At 42.9% G+C, this 26,478-nt stretch overlaps 1 protein-coding gene across 2 annotated transcripts in view; it reads left to right on the forward strand.

Moving 5' to 3' along the window:
* The window catches only part of NEDD9 (neural precursor cell expressed, developmentally down-regulated 9), a 177,806-nt gene that overhangs the window by 122,657 nt on the left and 28,671 nt on the right, over positions 1–26,478 (forward strand). Inside the window, exon 1 of one of the 2 annotated variants that reach the window (XM_070405731.1) lies at positions 9,798–9,974. The exons of the other annotated variant lie outside the window; for it this stretch is intronic. Coding sequence (XP_070261832.1) covers positions 9,963–9,974 — 12 coding nt within the window. The 5' untranslated portion in view covers positions 9,798–9,962. Of the gene's footprint in view, positions 1–9,797; positions 9,975–26,478 lie in introns of those variants that run through there. 2 annotated transcript variants of the gene reach the window in all.

The following is a 26,478-nucleotide window of genomic DNA, read 5'->3' on the forward strand; positions in this document are numbered from 1 at the left end:
AGGAGAGTTTTTCTGGCTGACCAGAGCTTCACAGGAGATGGCTTCTGGAGATAGAGAGCGATTCTGAGATGGCAAAATCGAAAGCTGGGGAACACGTGGCCCCTGTCTTCTTAGGGCAGGAAGGGCATAAGCCTTGTTTCTTCTCCCAACTCTCCACCCACCCGAAGACCCAAAGCTCCAAAGGCTGGTTAGAGCATGAGTCATGGGAACCACAGGCGATGAAGTTCAAGAAAACCCTTGCAACACCCCCTCGTCTATATCCTCTCGTCTGAAATCACAGGGTGCCAGGACTTAAGCAAATTAAGGGAACTTATGCTTAACATCTGTAAGCCTCAGTGGTGTGAGTGAGTGGGCCTGAGAGCTTGGTGCACGCTCATTAGCGGGGCTCCCCTTCGGCTTTTCTTATAAAGGAGGGAACCACTCTTTATTTCTCCGTTTCAGTAGGCAGAACGGAATGCGCTCTCCACACTCCACACAGAAAGTCCAGGGTGGATGCTGGTGTCTCCACCACCGCCCAGTCCCCGGCCCACGCTGGAGAAGCATTCCTCCAGTAGACAAAATAAAAGACTGCTGATAGCTGGAGCACTTTGTTTGCTTTCTAAAATGAATCAAACTCTGTACAAGCTTGGATTTAACAGTGTGGGTTGTGCTGTGTCCCCACAACACATTCCTTTCATCCTGCCGCCCCCACCCCCCACCCCAGGCCCTGCATTACTCAGATTCCTTTGACTCGCTCATCAGCGCCAGCTGGCGGTCGCCTGGGCTGGCCAGACAGTCCAGATGCCCTGGGACAGAGCCTGCTGGACATTCGCGGGCCTCAGCTGATGAGAGCTGTGAGGGACAGGAGGCAGCCTTTCTTGGAGAACTGGGTCAGGTAGCCTCTTTTAGGACCCCAGGAGGAATAACATCTCAAAAAACAAAAACAAATGGTTTACCCAGTGCCTCCAGGAAAATGGTATTTTGCTGTCTAAAACACCCACCCCCGCGCTCTCCTATTCTTTCCCATCCCACCTCCATCCCGGAGGGATGCGGATGCAGGATGTGGAAGGTGATTTTCAGTGGCCAGTGTGTCTGCAGAATGCTAAAGCTCAGGAGTCGATGGGAAAGAGAGCAGACAGCCCCATCCAGGAACTTTGAACACATAGTTCTCTGCTTATTCCACTTAGACTATAGCAAAAAGCAGAGAGTGGGAAAGTTCTAGCACATTAGGTCATGCTATCATGTCATAGCATATATTTGATCATAATAGGTATGTGGGGAGGAGTCAGGAAGACATTTCAAACTTAAGACTATATACAGGAAGAACAAAAGTTAGCAAGGAGGAAACGTGCTGTCTTTGCCCCTTCTTACTTAATACATATGATATAGCACTTTTATTGTGTTGGGCAGTGTCTTTTGAAAGAGTAGAAGGCCATCCTCCATCCAGTCATAGAATCCTGTTTATTTGGTCTTAGCCGATCACCTTGACCTTTGTAAACATCCAGTCTAAAGTTTCTACCAGCAGAAGAGATTTCTATGTCGGTTTCATATAACGAATTGTTTACTTGGACAAACTAAAGCACGCAATAACAGAGCAGATTTGGGAGCACTATTTCATGGCTAGAGAAAACAGGAGAGAGCCTTTGCCAGGCAGCCTGCACAATTTTATTATTAAACTCCTTTTGTTCCACTGAACTTCATTCCTTGGCCCAGCTGCATATATAAATAGTAGAAATCTCAACCTTTGCACATTTATGAAGATAAATAAGCCTAAACCTTTATCGTGAGCTTCTAATTTTTCACATAATTTCACCTCTACATTAACTCCCTCAAATAAATAAATACTAAATGCTAAAATGGAGCCTCACAATTGCTTGTCCTATTTCACTGGAGTTGAGTGAGTTTACTTAACATATAATTTGATCTGTTACGCTGTTTAGTTGTTTAGGGGGAAAGGTAGTGATTACGTATTCCCAAGTTATAATAACACTATTATATATGTACTAGAGGCGTGGTGCACGAAATTCGTTTTGGGGAGGGGGGGTGGTGTCCCTCAGCCCAGCCTGCACCCTCTTCAATCAGGGACCCCTCGGGGGATGTTCGACTGCCTCTCGAAATCCGGGATGGCTGGCTCCTAACCGCTCACCTGCCTGCCTGCCTGATCACCCCTAATCACCTCTGCCTGCCTGCCTGATCGCCCCTAACGGCTCTCCTACCAGCCTGATGGCCCATAACTGCTCCTTTGCTGGACTAATCGCCCATAACTGTTTCTGCCTTGCCCTGCACCCAGACTGGGCTTCCCTCCCTCTGGCTGGCTGCAGGCACCCAGGACCCAGGCCAGCCGCAGCCGCAGGGGACCATGGGTGGGTGGCTTCACCTGGGCCGCAGCTGCAGGTGCCCGGGACTGCAGGGCGGGTGGCTTGTCCCTCTCCCGGGCCGCAGGTGAAGACGCAGCCACTGGTACCTGGGACCGCAGGGACCATGGGGCGTGTGGATTGTCCCTCTCTTGGCCACTATTATATATGTATATGTATATGTATATGTATATGTATATGTATATGTATATGTATATGTATAACATCAAAAAGCTCACAGTTTTTCTAAAATTAAGTTAAGGTATTGCCTACAATCACCCCATTTACAGGGATCTACATGAGTGACACAGTATTACATGTATTATTTCATGATTAATCAAGGACTGAGAAGGACCTAAAACACTTAATATTTGCACTTCACCCTCGGTTTGACTAAAAGCCACCTGAAAGAGTTGGGATGGAAGGCATAAAGCAGTGGGAAGTGGGGTGGAGGAAGGAGGGTGGTCGATTTTTTAAAGGGCAGTAACAATGACACACTATTGTCTGCATGAAAAGGGTCAGTGAGACCTTGTAAAGTCTTCACAGTGTGGGAACCCACTACATCATGCAGGAAAGAGAGATTCAGAGGAATCATTTCTAATCTCTGCTGGTTAGAGCCACACCCAACCCCAGGTGGCTCGCCATTGAGTGAGAATAAGAAATAAATCAGGGAGGAACCAAATCAGAAGTAATTTGGAAATCATGAGTCAACAAGCCTTTTTAGTAAACACCTCCTGCAGCAACACATATTTTTAAACAATTCCTTTAACAACTCTTTCAGAAAACAGAGTTTCTTCCTAGAACCCTATTTCTCTGTTGCTAAAACCAGGAGGGAGTGGGGTTGGGTGGCCTTCCTGCGGTCTCTTGTGCCAAAATGTTAGTGGAAGGAAAAATCAATGAAAACTCCAATCCACAGCACAAAGAAGCAAGCACCAGAGACTGTTCTCAGAGCTTCTTTCTAATAATAGACTTTCATTCAGACCAAAATCCTGACCAGCTCCACAGATAAAAGGGAACTATTGCCTAGAGTGAAAGGTGTTCTTCCCCCGGCCTCTGAAAGTCACTTATGTTTCCCATGTTGACATCAGTGAAGGCTGGGCACATGGACAAGAAATAGGGCTTTGAGAAGACATAAGACAAAATTCAGTTACCTACATAGGTGCAGAGGGGGATACAACTGAAGAAACGACAGAATCCATTTCTACAAGTTGCTTAAAATCTCACTGTGGAGAAGAAATTCTCCCGGTGAAACAGTACACAGCAATAACTAAGCACTAAATGATATGCTACACACGTAAAATTGTATGCAGAATTATAGCATTCCTTTTAATGTGAGATTCCAAGACCTCACACCAGACCTACTAAAGCCAACTGAATGGGGAGAAGTCTGAGCATTCAAGGTTGTTTTTTAAAGGAGGTCAGATTTGGGAAGCACTGTGGTCATAGGTGATGAGAGACCTAGAAGGTGGTGGGGAGAACATCAACAATGGAGAGATTTTCTAGGAAATAATTGATGAAGAAGATGGAGTCCAAAGTGGGGCGAAGATGTGAGATAGCTCAGCGGACCGATGAAAGGAGGGCAGTCTAGGCAAGAAGGACTCCACACAGATAGGCTTCAAAGTGCCAGTGAGTAAGAGGGGTGTGTGATTGTATGCACCCTATTAGCTCTAGTCACCACTCAAGAACAATACCTGTCCCTCAGTTAGACTTAGTCCCACTAGGGCGAAGACACCACCTTACTGAACTGACTTGGACAACAAAGGCACCCAGAGGTAGCCTTGGGCAGTAGAGCACACCACAGTCTCAGAAGCCAGAAAGCCTGTGCTCACATGCCAGGCCTGCCATTCACCTGCCTATGACTTTGTGCCGTTGCAGAGCCTCTCCAAGTCTCAGTTTTGTAACATGTAAAACTTACCTCAGAGGGTTGTTGTATTAAATGAATATTTAAAAACTGATGTTTGTGAACAGGACTTGGCACCGGGGAGAGTTTCAGTCAAGACTGAATGAGCCAGGGCCCAGTTGGGTTGAAGTTGAAAACGCTCAAGGGCTTATGGAGCCTTGTAGAATTAAGTAGTTGCTGCCTCATTTTATTTTTTGAAAGAACTTTGGTCTATGTAGACTTTTTACAAACCAGTATCAAGCCCAGCCAGTGTGGCTCAGTGGTTGAGCATTGACCTCATGAACCAGGAGATCATGGTTCAATTCCAGGTCAAGGCACATGCCCAGGTTGTGGGCTCAATCCCAGTAGAGGGTGTGCAGGAGGCAGCTGATCAATGTTTCTCTCTCATCATTAATGTTTCTATCTCTCTCTCTTCCTCTCTGAAATCAATAAAAATACATTTATAAAAAAAATAAAATAAATAAAAACCAGTATCAAACTAGAAATGGTAAAACATAGCCCTAGAATGGGTATTTCTAGATTGTTTCTCTGTAGATATGGCAGTCTGAACTTAAGGATGGATGTATCTCTTACTATTATACAGCATGAGTTGACAAACTTTTTCTGTAGAGGGCCAGATAATACTTTTTTTTTTTTGGCTTTGCAGTTTATCACCTCCGATGCAACTCACACAAGTCTGCCATTGCAGCTCAAAAGACAATGGTAAACGAACGGGTGCCTGTGTTGCAATAAAACTTTATAAACACTGGAATTTCATTTCACATAATTTTCGCATCTCATGAAATAGTATTCTTCTTTTGATTTTCCCCCAACCATTTAAAAATGTAAAATCTATTCTTTGCTCACAGGTCTTATAAAAACAGGCATCTGCAAGCCATAATTTTTTAATTGACCCCTGTCCAAGAGGCAGAACTGGCCCATGCCTTGAGTTGGTTCTGAAAAGGTGCATCTTAGCTCCACTTCTAATACGTGTAAACTGCACTGCTGCCCTAAACACGAGTAACTTTGGGCTCCAAGCAGAACCTCCAGATAACACACTTTCTTTGAAGTTGTTATACTAGGTTTTCAGTTCAGCCCCCTGTCGGGGTACGTGCGGGAGGCAACTGATCAAAGTTTCTCTCTCACATTGATGTTTCTCTCTCGCCCTCTCCCTTCCTCTCTCTAAAATCAATAAAAACCTATTTTTAAAAAATCATTATGATACAATGTGATAATAGGCCAAACTCCAAGTACAATGCTGGCATAATAAAGGGAAGGAGGAATTGGTTCTGAAAGGCCGAGGTGGACAGGGTGGGAGGCGTTGACAAGGAAGCACAAAAGAGTCAGTGTTGGGGCTCAGCTTGACAGCAGAGGAGTGAAGGGAGGACAACCTCGACAGAGGCACCGTCTGTGCAAAGTCAGGCCAGTACACGCATGTCTTGGATTCAGTGAGTCGTCCCCTATCCCTTCCCCATGCGGCTGGAGTGTGGGATGTGGGTAAATAGTGGGAGATGAGTCCAGAAAGGGAGGGTGGGCTCAGATTACAATCCACAGTGCAGTGTGCAGATTTTGTGTTTTAAGGCACTGAAGTATCCCCTAGAGGTTTTTAAACATAGTGGTAACGTGATCGGCTCTGTAACTCTAGAAATTAAACAGGTAGCAGTGTGGGAGCAGGGAGAGATTTCAGGCAGGAAAACTACAAGGAATGACTGTACTGAAGCAAACAAGAGGTACAGAGGACTGCCGGAAAGCACTGATTGTGGTCCTGATGCAAGTGGGGGGCTGGTGTATGGTGCCCACCCTCAGAGCAGCGGCTTCATCCTCTCTCTGAGGGCTGAACTAGATGGCTTCTGAGGTCACATCCTGCCCTCACATGCTCCAACTCTGCCCTTCACTCTTAGAGAGAAGCCACACAGGCCCCTCCCAAGTGGTGGACTGAAGAATCTCTTCCCTCTAGCATCCTCTTGATTTTTTGCTGTATCCATGCTAGCGGAGGCTGGAAAATCCTTTGAACAGCATTCGATGCCATTGCCCTTGCTCTTGCCTACACATGAGCGTTTTGGGAGACAGACTCCTTGGCAGACAAGCAGGCAGGTGGCAAGGCTGACAGGCAGAGAGAGTGCTGGTGAGCACAGGTAGGGGCTGAGCCCATTTTAGCCCATGGCAGTACTGGGGTCATTCTATAAACCAATCAACAGCACTGATATAGCATGGTTTAAACAGTATTTTTTGCCCCCAAAATCTCAGGTAATCGATGGAGGAAAGGTCGTTTCTCTATTCATTGAGAGAATTTGTGTTTCCCCAAAGGGTTTTGAAGGAAAAATTCTAGATAACCTTAATGAAGTAAAAACTACCTGCATGATATGAACTGCATGAAGACCGGGACACAGTATTTGAACTAATAGCCTGCAGTCCTTAAAGGTTTAAACAAAGGATAACAACAGAGAGAAACAGATCACAGCATTCCTGCTCACAAGGCTCCAGTCACACTCAGGAGGACATTTGAACTGCTACCACCTATCTCTCTGAGCTTGCCCTCTCTGTGCCTTCCCTGAGTACCCCCCTGGGGGCACCTGGACTGCTTGCTGTTCTCAAACACACCAAGCTCTTTCCTCCTCAAGCCCTATCCATGGGCCATGCCCTCTGTCTAGAATGTTCTTTTCCCAGGTCTTTGAGTGGATCCCTCATGTTCTTCAGATTTCTGATGTAATATTACCTCCTTAGAGAGACTTACCTGATCGTTCTCTCTAAAGTAAAACACCTCTTCCCCCCAGTCCTGGTCTGTTTTCCTCTAGCAATTTTCCTCCTTGATTTTCCTTCATTTATTACCCCAAAATAGTATTGTAGATTCATTTAATTATTGTCTCCCACTCCCACTAGACTATAAGCTCCATGGGGGTAAGAACCTGTCTGGGCTGCTGAGTATTCTCCCCACAGAGAACAGTACCTGGCACATGGTAGGCGCTCAATTGGTATTTGTTAAGATTAGAAAGCTAGCCCTAACCGGTTTGGCTCAGTGGATAGAGCGTCAGCCTGCGAACTGAAGGGTCCTAGGTTCGATTCCGGCCAAGGGCATGTACCTTGGTTGCGGGCACATACCCAGTAGGGAGTGTGCAGGAGGCAGCTGATCGATGTTTCTCTCTCTCATCGATGTTTCTAACTCTCTATCCCTCTCCCTTCCTCTCTGTAAAAAATCAATAAAATTTATTAAAAAAAAAAAAAAAGATTAGAAAGCTGCCCTGTGGAAGGATGGCATACAGATGAGGGAATCCACCCCCTTTTTCTGAATGCCTACCACATGCATCTATAAGTCTAGTGGTAACCATATTCTAATTAATAAACTAAATATTTATATTATTTATATACTGTATTTAACAATGTGATGTAATGTATTAATAAAGTAATACGTAATATTAAAATAATAATTAATAATGGTAATGATAATAAACACCCATTTATTTAGGTCTTACTATGTGCCAAGTACTATTAACTCCTATCCACATTATCTCATTTAATCCTCATGATGATCCTAGCAGGTAGAGATTATTAGTTTCTCGATACTAGTATATACTTCAGGACACCAAAATCAGAAGTTAAGAAATCTGTTAATATCCTAACACAAGTTTATCTGCCTCCAATACCCTTGTGCTTTTCTTTATATAATTAAAATTCCAGTGACCCAAACCACCTTGAAATGAATTTCAGGTAGATTTTTGTCTTCCTGAACAGGACAGAAACAGGAAAGTGGGAGGACCACTTGGTATGAATTAAGCTTTCCAACTAGAGAATTAGATGACAAAAGGCCCTAGCAGATGCTTTGGGAAACTATTTGAAAGCAGTAAAATGGGGTGAGACACTACTCAATGGTACTCATCAAACAACACAGGAGGGTTCAACTTTACTGTTTAGGAAGCCAAAGGAATGTTATCTAGATCTCCTGGAGGCCACAAGACTCATCTTACAGATGGGAAGGCCTTTTTCTAATCCAGGCAGACTCAGAGAACAGTTTTCTGCAAAGTAACGACTCTCCCATGAGTCTGTGGGACCGTTCAGAAGATCCTCGCAGTGCCGTATGCTGCGTGCTTAATTTGTGTTCAGAAAGACCTTGAAAAGTCACTCGGGCTCATTTTCACTCAAAGGCTAAATGAGGAAAAGCAAGGTCTAGTGGATGCCAGAACCAGTATGTCAACCTCATTGTGACTGCCTGGGGGTCATGTCCAGGGAATAGGTGCCACATTAAATTTTGAACTGAACTGTGAGTCCTGGGTCTGGAAACCACTTTTGTGGGGCAGCTGTTCTCCTGTGCTTTTTGCTTAGATCATAAAAGTAGTGTTAATCCATTGAGAATTTCGGAGGGGTGAGGGGGACAAATCAAACAGATTCTGGTCCAACTTGGCCAGGAAAAAAAATAAGGACTGTGTTTTCCATCCCAGGCGTGTACTCTGGTTGGTGTCCGTCCCACTCAGGGACAGCTGTTGTCTGCACTGAGCATGTCTGAATCCTGAGGCCCACTGGAGAGGAATTGTCCCTGGCCTCTCTGTCCTTCAGAAAAGTTGCCGAAGGTGACCATTTCTGTCCTTTCCTGGGTAATAGCTTTCTCTACAGAAATCATGAAGCTGAACCAAATGTTCTGTGCTTCACTGGAGAGAGACTGGTCTTTTTAACCAGCCTCATCAAACAGTAAGCTTTTTTTTTTGTTCCCCAGATAATAAGTGTTGGTGGGTTAATGGCCCATCTTCAGGAGAGAGGTCAGAAGGAAAAACTGCAGTGTTAGAGCTGGAGCTAGAAATGCCAACCATCAAAGAACGTAGCACTCAATAGACAGTGATGATCTATAGGGCGTGCACTGGCCAGCCCCATCCGAGGGGTCACATCTAACCTTTATCCTGAGCAAAGTCAGCGAAGGTCGCTGAATGGGGCTGACACTCAATTCTCTGATGCCCTCATGAGAAGCTGGCCAGGGAAATCCTGGTGCCTGGGCGAGGGAGTTCCTTTCACTGAGGGAGAATTGTATTCTGGCTCCTTGCAGACTGACGTCGCAAGTACTTTGAACACTGAAAAGAACAAAAAAAGCAAACAGCCACACAAAAAAGGAAGGGAGGGAGGAGAGAAGCAGAGCTAGAGAGATATCAGCAGGGGTAGTTAGTAAAAAGGGGCCCGGAGACAGAAAACCTTTTGTTCCCCAGAGTTCATTTCATGTAGAGATTGTGAGGTGAATGGCTTTCAGATGAAATGGGTTTATGAAGGAGTTGCTAGGTCACAGGAAGCACGACTTTCAGACTGCTTTGTGAATTCGATTTCTTTAAAACTTAGGTTAATCTTAAGAACTTATCTCCTTTTCCCATTTATTTTTGGGGGGTGGGGGGAGAGTAAAGTTGGGAACGGTTCCCCACTTTGTTGTATTTCCACCCTTTCAGATAATGTGAAGAGAAATGATCGCATTACAAATTCTTTGTCAGGAATTTTCATAAGTTAAGAAGTGGGCGGGGCATCTCATTACCTTGGCCCACTAGCCAATGGTGGGGCGGTATGCAAATACAGTCCGTGATAGGCCCGCCTCAGTCAAAACAGTGAGCTCAGAAGCTTTGGAGCTTAGCTGTGCCTGAGCTCTGCGCTGCGACTGACAAACCGGCCCCAGCCCGGGAGTCTCACTTTCATTTAGCACTGCACTCCATGGAGGGGCGGACACCCCAGTGCTTCATGCAGTCTAACTAGTGTGTCGGAAAACGGCTCAATTCACCGCTGCCGAGATGAAGTATAAGGTAAGAGAGTGCCTTTTACATAGGTTTCGCGTGTGTGTGTGTGTGTGTGTGTGTGTGTGTGTTTGCTACTGTGACGACTCTGCAGAGACCCCTGTGTGCCCGAGAGAGAGTTTTGAGATGGGTCTCAGTCACTGAGGTTGGCATACAAGCCAGCAGGCAGGACCCAGTCTCTGAGATCCACTCCCCGAGTTCACCGTACATCCGAGCCCATCTCTGAAAATTTTGGAGAATTGGTCTTAGAGCCGGTCTGCAGCAGCCTCGGTAGAGCAGAGGGTGTCTGACTTAAAGCGGAGCACGTATCGGCTCAAGTCTCCCGGCTCCCCCAGGCCTGGCCTCCACTGTCTGGGGGAGCCCGGGAGATGTAATGAGAGAGGGATCAGCACTGCTGAGTCTCCGGCTCCTGAAGCAGTTTCCAGACTATGTTTTAAAGGTTTGGTCTGGGAAGCAGTTTGCCATGTGTACTGTTGGTGGGAGAGAGTAAAAGCCCCAGGTCCTACTATACAGCTGATGATGAAGAATTTTGACATCCTTGAACGATGTTGGTTGTAAGAACAAATGAGTGTTTGCCTATTTCTTGAAAACACTTTTATTGGCATTTGAATGGACTGAGGGTCTGAAGGCTGAGGCCAGTTTGTTGGCCCTGAAGTTTGCAGAGAGCCATAACACTTTGGCAGCATTTCCCCATGCATTTACACCATTGTTTGTGTGTTTATTCTTGGCAAAAGGATTATAACTTGCTCAGCATATCCCATTTTAAGTCGCCCCCCATTTAGGAGGCAAGCAGCTCCCAGGGACACTGCACCGAAACAGATGGCAATGAATAGGGTGTGAATTTTCCTTGGAGTATAAATATTTCTATTCCAGAATAGATACAACTCCTAGTGCTTTAAAAAAAAAAAAGTGCTATTATTAAAATGAACTCTGGTCAGGTGGCTATTTGTTGGGATTGACAATTTTTATGATCTGTCTGACCTTCAGGACTGTGCTAACTGGGAGCTACTTTGCTTTCTCTCTGAATTGTGTAGCTTCGGGCCCATCCTTTTTTAATGTGATGTTGTAAATACTTGGATCTGGCTAATAGCCACTAGCTATCCTCGGTGATAAATCTTTTGTTCAAAAGTTATAAATCTTACTCAAAGCTCTAAATCTACATGGTGAAAGCCTTTGCTTATAAAGTATGAGTTATAGTTCTTGAAATTTGGAGACACAGGTATCCGTTATCACTCTACTATCAGCTTTCCATTATCTGCCTCAATAGGAAAGATTAGAGGAATGGGTAATCTTAATATTTGACTTCAAGATGCAACCAGAAACAAGCCCTTTCATCTGACAGGAAAGTTCTCTAATGTCGTTCACCCCGTACAGCCACAGTTTCCTTATTCAGAGCAATGATAGGACTAGACATTGCTTAGCCTGCAGTGAGTATGCCCGTCCCGTCCCCGGCCCCCCCCCACCGCCCCGCCCCTGTTGCTGACCTTTAGTTCATAAAAATTGGCTTGCAGGGATAAAAGAGAAACTATGTTCATACATTTATTATGTGAAAGTATAAATGACTGAAATTAACAATGAGCGCTGCAATCTAGAGAGTGACAAAGTCTAAAGTCACTTTTATTCAGTGACCTCCTCATATTTTGTTTTACTCTGACGGAACGGAAAGAAAACATCATAGCAACAGATGATGTAACTTATGACTGGCGTTCACGGAGAACCCTGCCTCTCTGCCGGGTCTTACTAGTGTTGAATACCCTGCCAAGTGATGTAAAGACAGGATTTTTATTAGGTTGTGGACACTTTCACCAGATAAAAATACTGAGTTCTCCAACGGACCAGATGACAGGTTGACACCTTGGAGTGACTACAAAATGAGCCAATAGCTGAAGCAATCTACTTTCCCTTTCTTATCAGCCTGTTTTCTCTCTAGTTAATAAGAGACAACTTTAAGGAGAGAATTTTGTAATTTTAAGTAGGAGATGACACAAAGGTAGAGGAGTGATAAATAACATTTCTTAAGACACTGTGACAATACAGCATTGTCATCTTTAATTCTCCCAATAACTCTATGAGGTGGGTATGATTATACTCATTTTCAAATGTGAAATTATGGTATAGAGAGGCTAAGCAATTTATCCAAAGCCACACAGCTAAAAAGTGGTGGAGCTGAGATTTGAACCAAGACTATCTGGTCCCAGAACTTGTGACTTGAAATCACTATTAAAGAAAAAGAACCATTTGTGACTTCTCTAAGGTGTCCTGTGTGATTGCTGTTTTCTTCTCCCAGGAAATTTAAGACCATTTCATTGCAACTATTCCAGCAGGTTAGAGTCTTTGTTGTTGTTGTTGGGTTTGTTTTGTTTTTTGTTTTGTTTTGCTTTGCTTTTTTAGGCAGTATCTCCTCAAAGCAAAGTGAAATGCATGTTTCATAGTTACTTGTTTAATTTGAGCCACTTAGGCAGTAAAAAGCCAGATAATTATTAGAGTGTAAATTCCTGGAATCAGAAATTATCTTTTACACACTGTGTTGTGCTATACACTGTAAGTTAAGCACAGACTTAAAAATGGTCACTGGGAGATTTGTAATCAAGCCACTATAAGATTTTTTTTAAAACTAGATTATCTGGTTTGGCTACTTCAGGGATCGGTCCTAACTGGACAACAACCAAACCTGCATTCATTTTGCACTTACACAGCTCCAGGTCAGTCAGCTATGTATTTACAATAATCTTGAAATTGTGGAATGTCAGCTATTACTTTGGTAAACATTTTTGGTTAGCACCTACCTAGTCTATTTTTATTTCATTATATGGTTTTTTATTTGTTCTTAGGAAGACTGCAGTCACTCTCATACGTATCCAATATTCCATTTATCTTAAAGGATTCAGTCTGAGGTTCTGTGGTGATAATTACTGGGGGAAGCGTTACTTACTGAGAGTTTTCCACAAGCCCCTCTGAATATAGAGCATGTTCTGAAGTGGGGGGGAGGGGCTGTGGCTTGCTCAGGGAAGGCTTTCCTCCTGAGGGTCTGGAGGTGGAGGTGAATGTGGCTGCTGTCTGCCAGGAGGTGATTGAAGGGCCAGTGCTCAGCTGTGTTTGAGCAGAGGCTGGAGACCGGCCCATTTTGTGCAGGCCCAGGCCTGGTCAGTGCTCTCAGCAGGCACTGCCTGTAGGAGCTCCAATGGCTGAGCAGCTTTTGTGGCTTTGCCAAATTTTTGAACACTATGTGCCTCCATTAAAATTCCAAATTATTTAGCTAATCTACCATTCAACAAATTCATTCTTAAATGTTTGGACTGAAGTTAGAGAAAAAAATAATTGAGGGTCTTCGATTTAGTCGATATGGTCATTTATGATTCCCAATTCTTTCCTTGCTTTGACATTTTGGCTTCATTTCTTTATTCTCTTCTAGATGATTCATTGTACCCAATTCAAATTAGAAATTCCCTCCCACACACACATACTAGTACACACACTTTTAAATCTTACGTGAAAGCTATAAATTTAAAAGCACTAAAAAGTGCTTTGAAAAATCCTCACTTAATGATTTGTTTTATATTATTTATTTATTTATTGAGCAAACCATTTTTGAAGCTAAATGAGTTACCTACACAGAGATGAAAGTCTTCGTTGAGCTGAAGATGTTCTGATAACACCAAATGTAGCAAGTTGCACAGTGTGAAACATACCAAGATGCCTTTAGCATCCTTTTCTTGCTGGGATATACATGGGTTGTCTTCTCAGAATTCATCAGTGGCTTCCTGTCTGCACCCCTCCCCCCAAGACTTCTAAAAACAACTTCCTCTCTACTTTTCAATCCCCTTTGCAAATTCCCTCCCCTTTTTTGTCCTCATTGTCTCTCATTTTTTCATTCAATCATTCCTTATGCTTTTCTAGTAGCTGACTTCTGTAGGGCTTGCCTTTCCAATACATGCAGACGTGACATTCTCAAAGTACACCCTCTTTTGACTCTGCTGTGGGAAATCTTTTGACTCTGCTGCTCCCTGATTCATTTGCCCCTGTCGCTTTTCCATCTATGTGACTGGGTTAGTCTGTCATTTCCCACAGGTCAAGTCTCCTCAACCATCCTCCTCTCTATGAAGCAATCAAAAGCCCAAACTTTTGTCTCCTTGATTGTCCTATAATCCCTACAAATGGGCTTTTTCACCTCTGCCCTACCTTGTTAGCACTACCTAAATTATTAACCCCTTTCCATCAAATTACTATCTAAATGATACCTGTAACTCACATAGGTTACCCACTGAAGCTGTCTGTCCAGCTTTTTCATTTTTTTGGAACCCTAACTGGGAATCAAACCGGTGACCTTTCAATGCACAGGACAGCGCTCAACCAACTGAGCCACACTGGCCAGCATGAGCTTTTTCTTTTTTAACATTCAGTGTTATTTTGTTTTAGTTTCAGGTGTGGGGGGCTGTCCAGCTTTAAGTAAGCCCCATTGAACACAAGAAATAAAGAAATAAAGGGTGACCTTTGTTTGTAGGTAGAGGCAGGTTGATAAACAAGTCGCTGAATAAAAAGTATGATCGAGAACCTGTTGCCTTGAGGCAGCAGGGCCTTGGTCTCATATATTCTTGTAGTAAAGACAAGATAGAGTGTGGGCTTTGGGGGAAGACATTGCTTCTTGTGATTTAATGCTCTGTACCCTTGGGCAAGGTAAGCTCTCTGAGCCTCGGTTTTCTTATCTGAAAATAGAGATATTAGCTCCCTCATTCTATTGTTCTAAGGCCTAAACAAGAGAATATATGAATATAAAATACTTACTATGGCTCCTGGTGTGTAGTATGTAGACCAGTGATCGCGAACCTTTTGAGCTCGGCGTGTCAGCATTTTGAAAAACCCTAACTTAACTCTGGTGCCATGTCACATTATAGAAATTTTTTGATATTTGTAACCATAGTAAAACAAAGATTTATATTTTTGATATTTATTTTATATATTTAAATGCCATTTAAAAAAGAAAAATCAACCAAAAAAATGAGTTTGCATGTCACCTCTGACACGTGTGTCATAGATTCACCATCACTGATGTAGACAATGCCAGTTGGCTCTAGCTCTCCTCATACAGTAGATGCTCAATAGATGTTGAAAGAATAGTGTGGCCTCAAGGCTTGGTGACAGGATTATGTCAAATCCCAGTTACTAGGTTAAGATGGTTGAGTATTGTTGAGTATTCCATAGGCCTGGATGTGTAGTGTAGAGACACAAATGCCACACATAGAAAATAACCAGCACACTTATGTACCCTCTTACTAATATATTAATGACTTGGTATCTTCACTGCTATTAATAACATTTGATCTTCCTGTAATTACAGGACCTTGATCATAGTACATACTCAACAAATATTGAATGCAATGTTGAGTTACATAAAATACTTATACAAATAGCCATTAAAAATGTCTTAATGCTATATGGCATAGTGGAAAGAACATGGGCTTAGTTTCAGATACCACTTTGGTTACTTTCTAACAATATACAGGCAAGCTACTTCAGCCTCTGTTTCCTCATTTATAAAAATGGGATTTATCAAATACCTGTCTTATCAGATAACTGTAAGGAAGTAAGATATGAAAATCTTTTTTAGCTTTTAGCTCATAGTAGGCATTTAAAAATAGTAGCTATTATGGTGCATTATAAGATATATATACACAGATATATAGATATACAAGCATTATATAGATAAAAATTTAAGAGGAAACATCACAAGAATTGTTTTCCCAAAACAAAAATATTAGTGAGGAAAAGAAAAAATCACCACTTAAAAAAAAAATCAAAGGTGAAATGCAAAGGTGGTGAGTTGCTGGCTACAGAAATTCACAATAAACTCTATCCCTATCCTATCACAGTCAACTAGTGCGAGTTTATGGAAAGTAAGAGATCTTGGTTATCTATTTTTAGATCCCTTTTAGGGTTAGAAAGAAACCTGAACAAATTGGTTTCAAATGCCAGTCGCTGGGACCATAGCATTGCTCTGCAGTAACATATAGACTTAATTATCAAGCCTCCTTGCCAAGATAAACAAACAGGGCCACTGGGAAGAAATACTATATTTCCAACTTAAAATGCCAGAGAAGAGCTGCTGGTTTCCTAGGCAATGGATGATTGCAAAGACAATGAGCTTGGAAAGGGGACCCCTCCCCCAAAAAAACTGTTTATACTTTGTCAACAACACCCGCCTCCATCTTATTTACTTTGAACATTCCAGTCATCTCCCTGCGGTAATTCGTACTGGTTAATGAGGACTCTGCACGCCTGGGGAACATGACAGCCTCCCTGCAAGTCTGTCTTCCCGAGGAATCTTCATTTCTAGATAAATGGCCTTGTTGGTGACCTTTTCCACCCTCCACTAGAACGTAGTTTTAGAGGACAATGTGATCCAGGTGGATTGAAGCCTGGACTTTAAGGAAGACAGAACAGGCACTCTAGAAAATATGAGTAGTGATGACGTATGACAGTGATTTTTCCTGGTTAAGGTAGGGGGTGGAGCAGCTGATTATGGAAATATTAAAATTGCCATAGGAATGTTTTAAGTATATGCCTGGGCCCCACCATGGGTTGCTAAATGGCACTTTATTCTTTAAAAAGAGCTAGTCCCCCCCCCCCACCCCCGCCCCACACTCACCTACCTCCCCAACCATTAATGGTGCTAAATAGTGTTGAAATAGGTGATTCATGATCCTTATTCAAAGGCTGGGCCCACTGATTTGGGGGTGTCTTATTTCTTTGTAAATCTTGGTGTTTATGCTGCAAATGGGAATTCCTCCTGATAGTTCTAATATGCCAAGGTCATCGTTATGTTACCAAAAAGGTTCCTTATGTGGAATGTTGATGTTTATGCTTACCAGAAATAAAGATTGAGCAACCATGAATATGTAAAAGTGCAAACATCGCACAAAAATGTTTGATAGCTCCTTTTGAATTTAATTCCTTTCTTTACTCTTCACATGTGCGGGGGAGGATTATTTGTGAAACTTAATAGAAAGTTGCAGCAACCAAAAGGCATATAAGGTTAAGATTTGAACCAGATCTTTCTATTTATTAAAGCAATATGTACTTAGGCCAGATGATGTGTCTGTCATTCATTTTTCCCCATTTTCTTTTAGTTATGTGGAAACCCTATGCTATCTCTTTTGCGAATTAGCCTTAATCTCATTGATTTGTGGTAGTTTGAAACTTAGTGTTTCACCCCATCCCATCCCCAAGAGATGTGGCTGAATCCTGTAGGCTTTTCTGTCCCCAGACTCTGCACTCCACTGAAAGAATGAGCTTGAATACCCCAGGCCCCAGCTCCCAACCCCCAATATTCATAAGAAGCACGCTGGGAAGGCAGTAAAGTGGACTTACAGACACTCTGGGCTTCTTGGCATTCAGAGTCTTTAGTATCTAACAGTACGTTAGTAATCTGTCAATGAGTTTTTTGGGGGGTGTGTGTGTTACTAACCTTTTGTGGTGTGACTTAGAGTTTGGCAGAAAATGAGTTGATGGACCAGCAGGATTTCAGTACTATCACAGCATTATTGGCATAGAAGCATTTTGAGGTCCTCTTTCCCTTGAGTGCTCCCCTGGGATAGAACTTCCATGTTATTCTTTGATTCTCCAACCTTTTCACTCAGAGCTAAGTGTGATGAACACACCCTTGAATGGGGGTCAGGGGAGACAACAATAAGAATACAGTTAGCCCAACAGCATTCTTTCTCTTAATAACCTCATTCACTGTGAAGCTGGAATTGCACACAGTCTCAGGGAGGCCCAGATGCCTCTGGAATATATCTCATTTCCTTGTAAAGATCATCTTGTCATTTAGAGAACATGTCCATTGACTGAATCAAAGACTCTTATCAGTACCTAGGTATCTTTTTTTCTCTCAAATCCTAAACTCAACCAAGGCAGACCTGTTAGCAAGGTATGTACTTGCACACCTATCTTTTATTTTTAGTTTAAAATATATGTAATTTCTGTGGGTATGTATCCATGTTTCAAAAACCCTAAAAATGGGACATATGGTCTGACAATGGGAAGGATATTTGAAACTGGGACTGTCTTGGGAAGTTGAGGGACACATGGTCACTAGACCATCAACATGAGCTGCTCCGGCCATCAGTCAACTGTCAAGAGCGTTATCTCTTTTCCCTTATGTTAGCCTCTTGACAGCTTCTTTTATCTAAGAAGCTTTTTTAAAAAGTGGATGCAAGCAAATTATTTCACATTTACTTGTAACAAGGTGGTCCTTTTCTTTTTTTCTTGCAGAAATAGGCATCTTTGGAAATGATGGAAAGCCTACTTTGCAGTGTGGGCTTGTGCAGAGAGCACCTGAGAGCATTAAGCAGCAGGGGATTGTATTTCAGTTGTTCTTGTTTCAAACCTGGTGAGGTAGCTCTGAGCCTCATAGCCTGCAGCGTCTGCCCAAGCCTCCTGCTCCCTTATTAAGATCTTAATTACAGACGCAGCTTACTTCATTGCTGGAGGGAAAGAATTTAGTTTCTCTGAACTGTGTCTGTTTTTTGGTGTGGCAGGTGTAATCATGATGAGATCATTGCTGGTTTATTTTCTTTTCCTGGAGGAATTTTTTTTTTGAGGAGGAGGAGTACAGTTCTTAAGACAATTTCATGAGCTCATAATAGTGCAGTAATAACTGTGCTGTGCTTTTATAGAGACCCTTTCTTATGAAGAAATCAGTGTTTTGCATATATAATTTCATGTCTCCTCCTAATATTATTATAAAGAACTTGTTCATTATCCCCATTTTGAAGATGGGGAAACAGAGGCACAAAAGGCAGTGTGATTTTGTTGTCATTAGTCTTCCAATATGAGGACCAAGACTTGGCTGTTAATTCAGTTTAGTGTCCATTCCTCTGTCCAGGGTTTCTCATCATCGGCACTAGGGACATTTAGGGCTGGATAAGTCTTTGTTGTGGGGGACTGTCCTGTGTCTTGCAGGGTGTTTGCCAGTGTCCCTGGCCTCTGCCCACTAGTACCACACACACACACACACACACACACACACACCAAAAATGTCTCCTAACATTGCTAAATGTCACCTGGGAAGACAAAATCCCTTCTAGTTAAGAATCACTGGTCTAGCCCTGGCCGGTTTGGCTCAGTGAATAGAGCGTCGGCCTACGGACTGAAAGGTCCTGGGTTTGATTCTGGTCAGGGTCATGTGCCTTGGTTGCAGGCACATCCCTAGTGGGGGATGTTCAGGAGGCAGCTGATCGATGTCTCTAACTCTCTATCCCTCTCCCCTCCTCTCTGGAAAGAAAATCAATAAAATATATTAAAAAAATAAAAAGAATCAGTGGTCTAATCTCCCCGACTTTCGTCTGCTTAAAAATAGTTGCCTTACTGGTTTGATGTGATAGAAGCACAAAAATACAATCGTAGAACTGTTTGCCATAATTTAAATGACCAAGGCTGAGCTTTATGTAACAGGACCGAACCAAAAGGAAACTTCCCATTATATGCTTAGCACCAATTTGTTGAGCAAATACCTCAAAACACTAAGAAGCAGAAGGTCTCCCTCAGGTCACATGTAAAACCATCAGGCCATGGGAAGACAGAGTTCAGAGAATTAAGTTTGCCGTAGAGACAGTCTGATATATATAGATATAGATATAGATATAGATATAGATATAGATATATATTGATATATATTGATATATATCCATATAATGCATTTAGAACTGGCCCTTAAAGAAAGCTATTTTATTCCCATAAACTGGTGTGTATCTACATGTGGGAGCTTATCTGTATACCTAGCCATTGAACAATGCATTTGGACGTTTTTCCTATCCCATTTGCTCCTATCATCTTTCTCCCTCTTCTAGTTGAGAAGCTGCAGTATCTAAAATTCTTTCTTGAAACACTTCTGAAGTTGCAATGGTGACAGCATGTGATTGCAGCACCCTCTCAGCCACATGTGCCGATCCATGTTTTAAAACTCTGAGGACCTCACAAGTGGGATACTAGCAATCAGGCTCCAAACCTAGGTCAGGGATATCTAAAAGAGTTCCAATGAACGCTGGCATCCAAGTTACATCAGTTGGATTCTGGCTGGGAAACAGGCAACGGTTGCCAGGATGTGTATGTATTGGTACTGGTATTGTATGTAGATATTGCTACTGTATCGTATTATACTTAGACTAGAGGCCAGATGCACAAAGATTTGTGCAAGAGTAGGCCTTCCTTCCCCTGGCTGCTGGCACTGGCTTCCCTCTGGCACCCAGAACTGGGGCTGCTTTGCTCCGGCCGCTGCCAGGCACCCACCCAGGACCCAGGCTGCTTTGCTCCGGCCACCGCTGCCACCCACCCAGTTCCCCGTGCTTCCCCGTCCTGTCGTTACAGCGTTATGGCGTTATGGCCACAGGCCTTTTATAATATAGAATATAAATTAAGACTTTGGGGGCTGCATATCTTGGTGCAAATACTTTATTAGGTGTTATAACTTGTGTGTTTTGACTTCTGAGAAATGATGTGAGTTTTGAAAATATACTATAATGGAGTGGAGTCTCCTATTCCTTTATACAATTCTCATTTCGCTTCCCTAAGTACCTGGAGGTTGGAGGGATTTGTCTAGACAGGCAGATAGATGTGATCCAGTGCCAACACTGTCATGTTGGCTGAAATCCAGATGGTTGTTTTATTGTTAATAAAACCTATCTTTTGGGTGAGTGGGTGTCAGGCCTTCATCATTATATGGCGCCTGTCAGATTTATCTAGGGACAGAACCCTGAAAAGAGTTTGTGCCTGCCCCATGTTTTTGATCCTTTGCCAATAAACTATGCTCAAATCTATCAAAACCAGGCAACCTGGGACAAATGCTTATAAATTCCAAGGCTTACTAGCAACAGAACTAAATTCAAGATGGAAAAGGTTCTCAGGAAGCACATCTTGGTCCAGTGGAAAAAAATCCTAGGTTAAGAGGGGACCCAGATGCTATTTCTGGCTCTGCGGCTAATCTAATAGAAGACCCTCTGGGTTGTAAAACAAGAAGATTGGGTTAAAATGATCTCTAAGATCCCTTCTTTGTCTGAAATTCTAGTCTAGTTGGTTTTGGTCAAGCTGTGGGTAACTTCTGGTTCCAATACTCACAGAAACCTCGGTGTCTGTCCACCTTCTTTAAGACACTCAGGAGTTGCTTAGATTAATCGCAAAGACCACAGAAGAGTGGGGAATTGAGCTCTTAAAGATACATACATTATTTATGATTTTTCTCAAATACTTTCATCAATCAAATTCATCCTCCATGACTGACCAAGAAATAATAGAAGGGGACTCTGATGTCACACACATACACTCACACATGCATACCAACCTACCAGTCCATTTGTCATTGTTTTTACATGAAAGAGAGAATTTGCTCTGGGCTCTTGTTGGTTTCCTGATAAACAAATCTCAGCATATGAATGTTTCTGTCCTGTATCAACCTTAAATCAAGGGAGAATAGATGACATTAGTTCCAGGGCGGGAAAGGAAAGGAACCCAGCATTTAAAGAAACACTTTTTAAATCTCACATCTCTGCTGTCCATATCATGTTACCAAATCTGGCCAGACAGGTATTTCTTTCTGAAATCTAAATATCTAAATTTACAAAAAACATCAGATCTTCTCACCAACTCTTAAGAAGCAGTGTCACTTGGGCATATGAACCACCAAAGTAATGCTGGGTTCTGAATGCTCCCTCATTGAATAGAAACAGGTCAATATGGAAGAGATGTTAGATTCCCAAACCTGGGAGCCTTATGGGCCATCACACACAGGGTGCACTCCATCCGTGCATGTGGGGGCTGTTGCATGTCAAAGAGTATTTTGGAGAGTCAATTATCTGATGTCACATTTTTAAAGTATCTCCCACTCAGAAATGCACAAAGAGAATGCTATGGATACAGTTCACAAGACTGGAAAATCTAAGAAAACTTAAGGACTTGTGGCAGAGTAAATGACATGAAGAATCAGAGAGGGTCCAAGGTACCCAGATACACTTTGTATCCATCAGAGGAATTTAGAAGCACTTTCCAGAAAATAAAAACCATTGGCTGAAATGTGGTCTAGGTGCCAGAACAGTCTTTGGTGGCAATATTGGATGCTCCTCACGTAATCAGCAGCACAAGGGACTCATGGGGCCAAAGAGGATTCTGCTGCTGCCTTTCTGTGACTAGTTCAGATCACATGATGAAAGTGTGTCAAATTGTGATTGATAAATATTGCTGAGAAACCACTTGGATGTGCTGTGTATCACATCTTTTAACTCCTGAACTTGGAAGCTTTGTGTCTACTACTTAACAATCTCAAGAAAATTGTTAATTCGACATCCCAGATCATCCAATGAAAGAACCCAGGTGTAAACCAAGTATTCCAAGAAGCGAAATCCAGGCACTTGTAGATATCCATATGTTCTGACCATGACTGTTTCTTTCTTTTGGGAAATCCCACTTCCCCGATACCCTAAAGGTGATGGTGGGCGGAAGTCAAAGTGGTTTGACGACCCTCAGCCTGAAGCTGACTTTTGTCAGCAGGCACAAAAGCACACAAGCCTTTCTCTTCCCCTGTGTCCTCAGACTGACCTTGATGCTCATCCTTCAGCCACTTCCTTTAGAACTTATTTCCTTGATGATGGCCATTTCCTTCTGTACTGTGTCTGTTTCTCACGATCTGGCCTGCACAAAGTGTGTGTGTGTGTGTGTGTGTGAACGCGGGCGCGCATGCTGCATGCCCTGCCAGATCCCAAGGCTAAAGTTTAGGGGGTTGGGTACAGGAAAGTCATGTTGTTGAGAATGTGGCAGCCCTAAGGCTGTGGCAGGAGCTCCTACATGATAAATATAGAATGAAGTAAAAATAATAAGAGGAAGCTGGGCCATTGATGATGCTATCAGTGCTAGTGGGGTGACACACCAGCCATTGTGTCTAATTTCTCTTCAAAGAACAGCATGAATGGTCATGGAAATTATAAGTCACACCTCTCTGTATTTGGAATAGCAGATAGTTTCCCTGGCCGTAGGAGTAATAAGCTTTCTTGACATTTCGATAGCAGTGAGGGGAAAAAAGGCAGGGAAGAGTGGGGGATGATGTGGGAGTTACCATGTGACCTATAGCTCTCTGTACCCACTGTTCTGGCTAGTTGTATAGTATTTTCTTCCCACTCCTTAGGCATAGCTTGGGAACCAGGAACAGCAGAAACCAAATGTTCTGGCAAAGTATGAATGTGCTCAGTCACCTGCTGCCAGATGTGGGTTGCTACATTGAAGGGAGAAAGGCTCTTATAGAAAACATTGTATTTAATCTGGCTGGGATGGTCAGTTCCTCTTGGCCTTCCTGTTTGCTCAGTGGTTGTGGACACTAGATTCAGGCTCCCCATCTACTTCATTATCCTGTTTTAATAGGGAGGGGCAGGCAATTTCCTGCTTGCTGTCTCCCACATTCTCTGGCTGTGAGGCTTGGTGACTTGGACACACCACTTATCTCTCTGTCCCATTAGTTTACCTTCCCATGCCCATCTGGAAATTTTGACCAAATATCATGCTGATCTCTCTAAAAAAGAATTTCACCCTCTCTGTAGAGAACCAAGAAATCCGATCCAGAACCAGTTTCAATTTAGACATCTAATGAGTGTGTATTTTGTTTCAGACACTGGGCTATAAAGTTCTGAAAATGCCAAAGCAATAAGACAGTCTCCCTGGACTTTAAGGAGCTTCCAATCTTGAATTGGTTAATACAAGTTATACAGTAAGAACTACCATTACAGAAAACTGGGAAGAGACACGATTAGATAGGTTTTGTTAAGATAACTATTCTGGTTATGTGGAAGATAGATTTTGAGGTGGGAAGACCACCTCAAATGCAAGAAAACCATTGGGAAGCAATTGCCTTACTCCCCCCAAAAGTGCTGAGGGCCTGAACTAGGAGTGGCAGTGAGAGGGGGAAAGAGGGTCCAAGCTGATTTGGTGTCAGGTTGTGAAGACACTCAGATCTCAGAGGTTTTCAGCTCCGTGCATAATGTTAACTAAGATAAAGCAGGAAAAAGGGAATTTTGCACTTGTTAATTTTGAAATAAAAAACCCATTAGACAATTGGAAATGTGGGATTGGCATGCAGAACAAATATCTGGGCTGGAGCTCTGGATCTGAGTGTTGTGTTTAGATACCACCACCATGGATGAGATTGCCTGTAGGGAGCAAGACAAGTGCCAAGGAGACATCCCTTTGAAATATAATCACTTAAGGAATGAGCCAATTTTTTTTTAGCCTGAGAATGAAAGGCAGGTGAGTGGTCATGAGAACAAGAGAAGAGAGAGAGAAGTAGAAGCCAGAATAGTTTCAAGAAATATTGGGATGGGGATCCATGTGAGAGGCTGCTACAATTAGGGTCCCCTCAAACAGGATTTATGACCCTAAAGGCCAATTAGAATCCTGATTAGAGCCACAACTTCTGTAGCATATGTATTTGACTGGATTCAATGCTGTCCTAATTCTGGAGCTGGAGACAGAAGGCCTGAATTCTTGTCCCAGCTCCATGACCTTCTTGCCAGGTGACTTCGGCAAATCATTAACTTCTTGAACCTCGTTTTTCTCATTTATAAAGTGACAGAGTTTGACTATAGTTGTTTAAAGCTCCTCTGGCTTTCAAGTTCTGTACCCCACTGTTTGGTGCTTTGCCAAGCTCAAGCTGCACTTCTAACTGCCAGCCTCTGGAGGCTAACCATCCAACTAGATACAGAATTGTATAGCTCTCTTATCTCTCCTTGAGTTGTTTCTGTGTTGACCTTTCCTGCCATGGAGGTAAATATGGGGTGGGTGGGGGCAAGAAAGAGTAGGTCTGCCTTTCCTGGGTTATTCTAAGATACTCAGATAACCACCTTCTGACTTTGTGGCCTTACGAACTCATACCTTTGCACTGAAGGAGAGGGTTCCCCCACCTTCGCCTAGGTAGTGGATTAAACTCTTAATTCGCCTATTTATAAATTGCATGTGCTCTTTTGAATGAGATGATTTGTGTTCCGGCTGAAGTTAATTTTGCTGTTATCATCTTACTGAACTCCTGCCCTAGCACACCAAGTATTTTCAAAAGCCAAGCCCTTATCCATGTTCCCTCCCTTTTTGATGGGTTGTACTCTGCTAGAATCTGATAATACTTATTCAAAATTTGCCCAGTAATATCATTGTATTAGTATTAGTATTTTGCCTTAGAAGGTCTCCTGAATGCAACAAGCAGTTTCATTATTGCTGCTTGTAGGCAGATACTCAACAAGAGGTTGCAATGCCTAGAACTCATTATTAATTCAAAGCATTATTGTTTTAAGAGATGATTCTCCTAAATGTAACTGTGAGCAAGGGAAATGTCAGATATGTATATATAGTAGCATCATTAGCATAGGACCAGTCTTTGACAGAGGACTGAGAGGAGGCGAACAGGGTAGGGAGCCCAGGGCCAAAGTCCCATCCAGCAAATTAAATACTCATAGTAACTTTCTAAGTCTCTGTCAGTGTTAAAGTAAATGACTTGAATTACCTCATTTAATCCTCATGCAAACCCATGAGGTGGGTGCTGTTATTCACATCCTCATTTTATAGATGAGGAAGCTGAGGCACAAGGGGAGAGGTAGTCTGCCCAAGTTGCACAGTTAGGACACCAAATCTATTTATAGACCTGACAAGAAGAATTGGTCATCTTGGGAACTTTACTGAATGAAATATAGTGGAATTGAGCCCAGTCAGGAGGACACTGTGTAGTAGAGCTAAGGTGGCTTAGAATTCTGGAGAGAGAATTGAACTGATACCACAGTTCTCCTCTCATAAGAGACACCAACCGTGTGGCCTCAGGCAAATGATAAACTCCCCCCACTACCACCACCGGCCCCACCCTCCCCAGACCTGTTTTCTTGTCTATATAACAGGGAGGATGGGTCCAGGTGTCTCTAAAGTTCTCTGTAGCTGGAATCTTTTGTTTGGGAGAGTGGCTAGGTGTAGGAGTTGGCTCTCTGTAGCTTGCATAGACATTAAATAATTCACTCCTATTCAGCCAAGACTAAGAATATCTATCCATGTGTGAGTTGTCAAGATAGCAATGGGGTGCCTAGCACTAACAGCCTTGCCAAACTCTCTCTAAGTCCTGATCTCCATAGGCAGTAGGGAGGATTGCTTGGAAATCATGGACAACTAATCAGGAGAATTCACCCAGGCAGCTACATTAGCAAGGACAATAGGCTCTGAAAGTATTCCCAGAGAAGCAGCTCTTGGGGCACATCTAGAAACATTAGCGTGCTGCTTACCAGTTGGTGGGAAGGTCACTGGGACAGGAGACAAACCATCCAGAACACCCTCACACAGGGACTTCTGCCTGCCTCTGATCACGCATGGTCTGTGCTCTACTTCAGTGCTTCATGAATCCCATGGCAGGGCCAACTCCCAAAGCCTCGACTTACTTACTTTTTCATGCTGATTAAGTCTGTAGCCTTCTGCCTTTCTATTGTTTTCTGTTTCTTTTCTTTCCTTGCTTTGA

This window comes from Myotis yumanensis, unplaced genomic scaffold (assembly GCF_028538775.1).
Source record: "Myotis yumanensis isolate MYYU_CA2020_CCGP unplaced genomic scaffold, mMyoYum1.0.hap1 SCAF_2, whole genome shotgun sequence".
Classification (NCBI taxonomy): Eukaryota; Metazoa; Chordata; class Mammalia; order Chiroptera; family Vespertilionidae; genus Myotis; species Myotis yumanensis.